We start from the raw sequence: 6271 nt of genomic DNA, 5'->3' as shown, positions 1-6271 counted from the left end.
CCTCAGGTGCCCCCGGCAGCCCAAGCGGGGAACGAGAAGAGCCGCTGGGTGGAGGGGTGGGCGGTGGGGAAGATGATCGGCTCCCTCCACCGGAGCTGGGTGACGTGCGTGCCCTGGGGTGCTGGGTGCAGCCCCCGCCCCCCTCGCCCCCAGTGCCCGCCCTGGGAGCTTGGGAAAGCGCAGCTTCCCGTCCCAGCATCCCTGCGCGTCCAGTCCTGCGTTTGGCAGCGAAACTGGGGAGGAGAGGGGGAAAAAAAAAAGCAAGAGAAAGAGGAGGGGAAAATGTGAGCGTTCCTGGGGGAGGGAGGAGACTCGGGCGGTGGGCCGGGCTCGGAGGGAGGGGTCATCGCCACCGCACGGGCTTCTTATCCCGCTGCTGCTGCCAGCCCGGTCCCAGCGCGGTACCTGTCCGCCGCTCGCCTTTCTGCCCCTCGGAGCGACTCCCTGCCGCGGCCCGGACCCATCCCGGACTGTTCCCGGAGGATGCTGTGCGCGGGGCTGGCGCTGGCGCTCTGCGCGCTGCAGCTCGTCCCGGCCGCGCTCGCCGGGCCGCAGCCGCAGCTGCTGGTGGAGCGGAGCGGGGCCCGGCGGCTGAGCAAGGTGAGGAGAGACCCCGCATCCCGCGCCACGCACCCCTCCGGGCACGGAGGGGGCTGCCGGAGAGGCTCGGGGCTCGGCCCGGGGAGGTGGAAGATTCCACCGTCCCGCTGGGATCGCAGGAGACCAGGAGCATTTTCTGCTTGGCAGGACGGGGGCAAGGTCGCTGGTGGGTGCGTGTCTGGGGCTGCGGGGGGGAGTGGGGTCCCACGGACCCCTTGGAACCCTGCAGCCCCCCCGCGCTGGGGAGGACTGCTGGAGGCTGGGATTCAGCTCGGAGCAGGAGGGATCCAGTGTTTACAAACACTTCTGAACCCAGGAGCCCAGCGGCCTCGTCCTTCGGGCGAGCGTCTCCCGGCCCTCAATCCTCCTCTCCATGAGCCTTTTCCAACCCAGGTTTTGCCTCCGCGTTCCCACGCAGCGCTGGGCCGGGCTCATCAACACGCTCTGATTAAGATACAGCTGATTACCATCTGTGACTCTCACGCGGTGCGGAGGGAAGTATCGCAATTTATTTTCCAGGAAAGCTGCTGTTGCCCCAGGGAAGGGGGAGCCGGTTGGGAAGGCTGGAGGGGGGCTCGGCGGGCAGCAATTTGCAGCCACACACCGATGTTCGGGTCCCTGCAGCCTCTTTGCCTGCAGACCCCCGGGCTGGGAGCTCACAGCTCTTGCTGAGTGTAAGCGTGCAGCCTGCCCCGTGTCCCGGCTTGTCTTGAGCCCCGTGTCCTGCCCTGGGCTGCTCCCGGCGGGTGAGCAGGATGTGGGATGAGCTGCTCACCAGCGTGGGCTGCGCTGTGGCCGCAGGGGCTGCCGTGTGGCACCAGGCAGTACAGCCTCCACCGGTTCTGCGGCTGTGAGCAGGCAGGGAGAGCCCCACACCATGGCATGGGGACACGGGCTGCTCCGGCCAAACCTGCTCAGGGAGGGAACTGGGGCTGGGCTCTCGCCACTGGCCTGTGGCAGGCTGAGGGCTGGCTGTTGCAGACAAGTGCCGCCATCCCTCCACCTTTGATTGAGTGCCTTTACTGGTGGTGTCTGGGGAGGCTGATGGGACTTGTAGGAAACAGGGGAGATCTCCCAGCATGGCTCCTAGTCTGGACAGGACACACCTGTGATGTCCCCCCTTCAGGTGATATCTCCTTACGTGTGGATTTTCATTATTCCATGGGATAATGCTGCTTCTCTGGCTCATTTGTTCTGAACCACCTCAAGATCAGGCCCCTGGACTGTATCAGGCAGGGGATAACCATGGCTCATCTGCCCCCTGAGTGTGGAAACTCCTGCTCCTGTGTGGAAACAGGTGGCCAGAGCTGGTGGATGAGGGCTCGCAACAGCTGGGCTGATCCTGGATGAGGTGGGAGGCTGTGTCAACCCCACAGCCCCTCCAAGGGCATCCCCCATGCCCCCCAGCATCCCCCTGCACAGCGCAGCTGCCACCACCCTGCCCTGGTCCCAGCTTGCTCTCACCTGTCCTCACACACCTTGCTCAACCCCATTGGCATGAAGGATTCTTCTTGCCCTATTCACATGTGAAGTGTTTGGAGGCAGAGCTGAGGCAACTTGGAAATTGCAGCCTGGTAATCCTTTGGGTGTAAAGTTCATGGAGACAGAGGGTTTCTGAGGTGCCCTCAGGCTCGGAGAGCTGGGAGTTTGAGAAATGCAGAGTGTTGTGTTTATTTGGCATTTGAAGGGGCTGAAGGTCATTTTCTGGCTGTTTGTGAGCAGATGTTTGGTGGGGGTCAGACATCCAGCACTGGAGAAACCTCCTGAAAGCCCAGGGTGAGGCTGCCCTGGCTCTAACTCCTCCTGTCCCCTGGTGCTGCAGGTTGGTGGCTTTGCCTGGGAGAACTGTGGTGACAAGACAGACCCCGTGGTGGTGCAGAGCCTCTCCGTGGCACCCGACCCCATCAGCATCCCAGGGAGCCTGCGTGTCAGTGCGGCCGTCAACAACGGAAAGACCATGGGTCCCCCTCTGAAGGTAAGTGCCAGACATGCCTCCATGTGATGAGGGAGGGCAGAGCTTTCCTAAACCACTGGCTGCTGGGAAATGTGTGTCAGTGGGTACAGGAATGAGGAGCCCTCGGGGAGCGAGGCACAGAGCGGTGCAGGGCTGAGCACAGTGGGTTCTGTAAGGCAGAACAGGGCATGGGGAGACCCACAGTGGGAGCTGACAGCCCAGTGGGAGCCTCCCAACCTTGTCCCAGGGGGAGAAACCACCTGAGCTGTCTTGTGTCCCGAGGATGTAGTGGCTCAGGGAGGGAAATGAAACCCAAGTGCTGTGGGTGCTCCTGGCAGTCACTGCAGTACTCCTTTTTCAGAGGCCAGATGTGGCTGCTCTCTCCAAGGACATGCCGGGGCACTGCTGTGGGAGCCTTGGGCTGTGCTGGCTGCCCTGCACCACTTTTTGGGAAGTTTTTGGAATGAGGTGGAACACGTGTTTCTGCCCAGGGTGCATTGGCTGTCTTGAGCAATGCCATGTTTGTGGCTGGGGCTGTAAGGAGTGTTCTGGGGGAGCCTGGAGGCAGAGCTGAGGGATGGGAGCACCTGTTTCAGGACAGAGGCAGAGGAAAGGGGAAGGAGTGGGACTGTGGGTTCCTGGGTGATGCTTGCTCAAGGGACCAGCCTGAGGTTGGAGGAAGAGAAACCTGCAGGCTGAGAGGATCTGAAAGCAGGAGGGTGTGCAGTGACCTCAGAGACACCCCAAAGATTGCATGATCAGGAGCTGAGGGAGTTGGCTGGTGAGGTGCTGTGGGACCGGCTGGAGGAGCTGTGGGTGCCCGTGCTGGTTGTACTGGTGCTGAACATCTTCCCTCCAGGCAGTGCTGACGGTAGAGAAGGCGCTGGGTGAGCTCTGGATCCAGCTGCCCTGCATTGACCAGCTGGGCAGCTGCACCTACAATGATGTCTGCAGCATGCTTGATGACCTCATCCCACCTGGCACAACCTGCCCAGAGCCCCTGCTCACCTATGGCATCCCCTGCCACTGCCCCTTCAAAGCGGTACGGCTGAACCCCCTGGGGTGGTGCTGGCAGTGCTGACGGGCACCACTGTGCCCCTCAGGGCAGGGCTGGGGTTATGGCTGATCTCTTGACCTGCCCTCTCTCCATAGGGCTCCTACTCCCTGCCAGCCAGTGACTTTGACGTGCCCGATGTGGAACTGCCTTCCTGGATGACCAATGGCAACTACCGTGTCCGTGCGGTCGTCAGCAACGGTGGGGAGGAGCTCGCCTGCGTCAAATTGGCCTTCTCCCTGCAGTCCCATTGAGGGGTTGGGCACTGTCCCTCCTCTCCCCCCCACCATAGTCCCCTGTCCCATCCCATGCAGTTGCACCCTGTCCTGTCCCAACCCATCCCTGTGAAGTCCATCCCTCCTGCTGTCAGGAGGAAGCAGCCTCTGTGCCCCTGCTTGGTGCCACCTTCCCTGCTACAGCCAGAAAGGCCCCTCTGGTACTTCTGCTGTCCCCAAACCCATCACCAGTGTTTCACCTTCCTGGACAGGGTGGCCTTGGAGCCTAACCCCAGTATGACCTGGGGGTAGATATTTTTTACCCAGTTTCTCTTTCTTTTTTTGGTAATCTTATCAGGGCAATTGTAGACAAAAACATTCCAGGGAAAAGCAGTATTTCTTGGAGCAGTCCATGGGGAGGAAGGAGTGTTTGGGAGTGCTGTGGCAGGCTGGAGGGACGGAGGACTAGCTGTGGAGGGTGTCCCTGCTTGCCCCCATCACCTCTGGCCAGAGCACAGGGCTTTGTTGAAGAGGTGTTCCCAAAGTGGCTGCAGGAGACCTGTCCCCACGCGGCACCTCTGGGTCTGCCTTTGGTGCATCCTTGTCCTGCATGGGAGACCAGCTTGGTGGCAAGAAGCACCTGGGCAGGCACGTCCCTGTGCCCCTCGTGCAGAAAACATCAGGAACACAAGAGGACTGAAACCACCGGAGCCCCACATGGAGGGACCAAGCGGCTGGTGATGCTCTTGGCAGCAGGAGAGGTGGCTGGCTGATGGCAGCACTCGCTCCACAGGGGGACACACACAGCTGTGATGGGCTGCTGGGGCACAGCCTGGCCCAGGACCAGTCCCACTTATCTCATTTTTCCACTGGGACTGAGCCAAGGCAGGAGGACACTGCAGTGGGACCATCCTTCCCATGTACTGACAGCGGCACCGCAACGTGGAGCAGCATCCTGAACGTGGGATAACTGGGAGATGACCATGAAGACCAACAGCCTGGATCCTATTTGGGGACCTCCTGGCTGTGGCTGGGGACTGTGGTGTGGGTGGGTAGCATCCTTCCTGCTGCAGCTTTGGGCAGGGTGTGAGTCTGACATCACCCCCCTGTGAGAGGTGCCCAGAGGACAGAGGTGCAGGTGACCCACCACCCACCCATATCCCTCACTGTCCCTGCCTGCTTGCGTTATTTACCCCCTCCATAGGGCTGGTCTCCTACAAGCACTTTATATGCCTTAACTGCTGCGGGGGGTCCTGCACCCCACAGATGTGCTCCCACTGCCTTTCTGTGCCCTCCACTTGCTTCATTTCATCCCATGGCTTTGCCTGGAGAAGAACTAACACTCTGTCCCTGCTCCCGTCACCAGCGCCTGTGCCATGGCAGCAGCCTCCTTTTGGGCAGGTACTACAGGTTCTTAATAAATCTTTTTACCAGGAAGCAGAGCTGGTACCTCTTGGTGCTGAGGGTGAGGTGGGGTGACATTTGTTTCCCTCGGAATAGCGGGGATGGGGATGTGAGCTGGAAGAGGCGAAGGTGGTGGGGCTGGAGTGGGGTCTGGTGGAGGATGTTGCAGCCAGAGGAGCTGAGCGTGAGCAGCCCCAGGGCTGGTTCCTGGGTGAGGGGCAGGGTGGCGATTTGCAGGCACTGCTTTTGGACATGGGGACACAGGGACAGCCCTGGAGTCATAGCTCATGCTTGGGGGCTCAGGGAGTGTCACTCATCCGAGCAACCATCTATAATCCTGACACCTGTATCACTCTGCATGCCTTACCCAAGGAACAGCCCTGCTGCAGCGGATCACAGAATCAATTAGGTTGGAAAAGACCTCTGAGATGATTCAGTCCAACCTTTGACTTAACACTGCCATGTTAGACAGACCATGGCACTAAGTCTTAAACACCTCCAGGGATGGCGTCTCCACCAACCTTCCTTGGCAGTCCTTTCCAGTGTCTGATCACCCTGCTTATGGAGAAAGTCTTCCTAATGTCCAACCTAAACCTCCCCTGGCATAGCTTGAGACCGTGTCCTCTTATCCTGCCGCTGGTTGCCTGGGAGAAGAGCCCGACCCCCATGTGGCTACACCCTCCTGTCAGGTGTGTGCAGATAGCGACAAGGTCACCCCTGAGCCTTCTCCAGGCTGGACAACCCTCGCTCCCGCAGCCGCTCCTCCCAGGACTTGCGCTGCGAGCCCTTCTCCAGCCCCGCTGCCGTGGGGGGTTCGGGGTTCGGGGCCCCCGCCCTTGTCCCGCCCGTGCGGCGGCACCCGCGGCCCGCCCGCCAGGGGGCGCCACCGCCCGCGTCCGTCCCGCCCCGCCTCGCTTGGCCCCGCCCCCTACAACCCGTGGTCCCGCCCCTTCAGCCCCTCCGCTAGTCCCGCCCCGCCCTCCGTTCTTGGCCCCGCCTCACGCCGCTTGGCCCCGCCCCTCGTCCGCCTGGCCCCGCCCCTCT

The 6271-nt window shown here is 61.4% G+C and overlaps 1 protein-coding gene across 1 annotated transcript; it reads left to right on the top strand.

The window, feature by feature from the left end:
* The first annotated feature begins 315 nt into the window (after window positions 1-315).
* On the top strand, window positions 316-5260 carry GM2A (GM2 ganglioside activator). The gene is made up of 4 exons (XM_032703281.1): window positions 316-600; window positions 2423-2575; window positions 3414-3596; window positions 3707-5260. The coding sequence occupies exons 1-4, from the start codon at window positions 484-486 to the stop codon at window positions 3860-3862; spliced, it is 609 nt and encodes a 202-aa protein (XP_032559172.1). The 5' UTR covers window positions 316-483; the 3' UTR covers window positions 3863-5260.
* Window positions 5261-6271: the final 1011 nt, after the last annotated feature.

Source organism: Chiroxiphia lanceolata, chromosome 15, assembly GCF_009829145.1.
Source record: "Chiroxiphia lanceolata isolate bChiLan1 chromosome 15, bChiLan1.pri, whole genome shotgun sequence".
Taxonomy (NCBI): domain Eukaryota; kingdom Metazoa; phylum Chordata; class Aves; order Passeriformes; family Pipridae; genus Chiroxiphia; species Chiroxiphia lanceolata.
Note: the sequence above shows the minus strand (reverse complement) of the source record. Positions and strands in the feature narration are given on the sequence as shown.

Excerpts from the sequence above, each read along its gene's own strand:
- GM2A (XM_032703281.1), top strand. The coding sequence starts at position 484 with ATGCTGTGCGCGGGGCTGGCGCTGGCGCTCTGCGCGCTGCAGCTCGTC. Across the intron at positions 601-2,422 it reads GGGCCCGGCGGCTGAGCAAG|GTTGGTGGCTTTGCCTGGGA; the intron begins GTGAGGAGAGAC and ends CTGGTGCTGCAG. Across the intron at positions 3,597-3,706 it reads GCCACTGCCCCTTCAAAGCG|GGCTCCTACTCCCTGCCAGC; the intron begins GTACGGCTGAAC and ends CTCTCTCCATAG.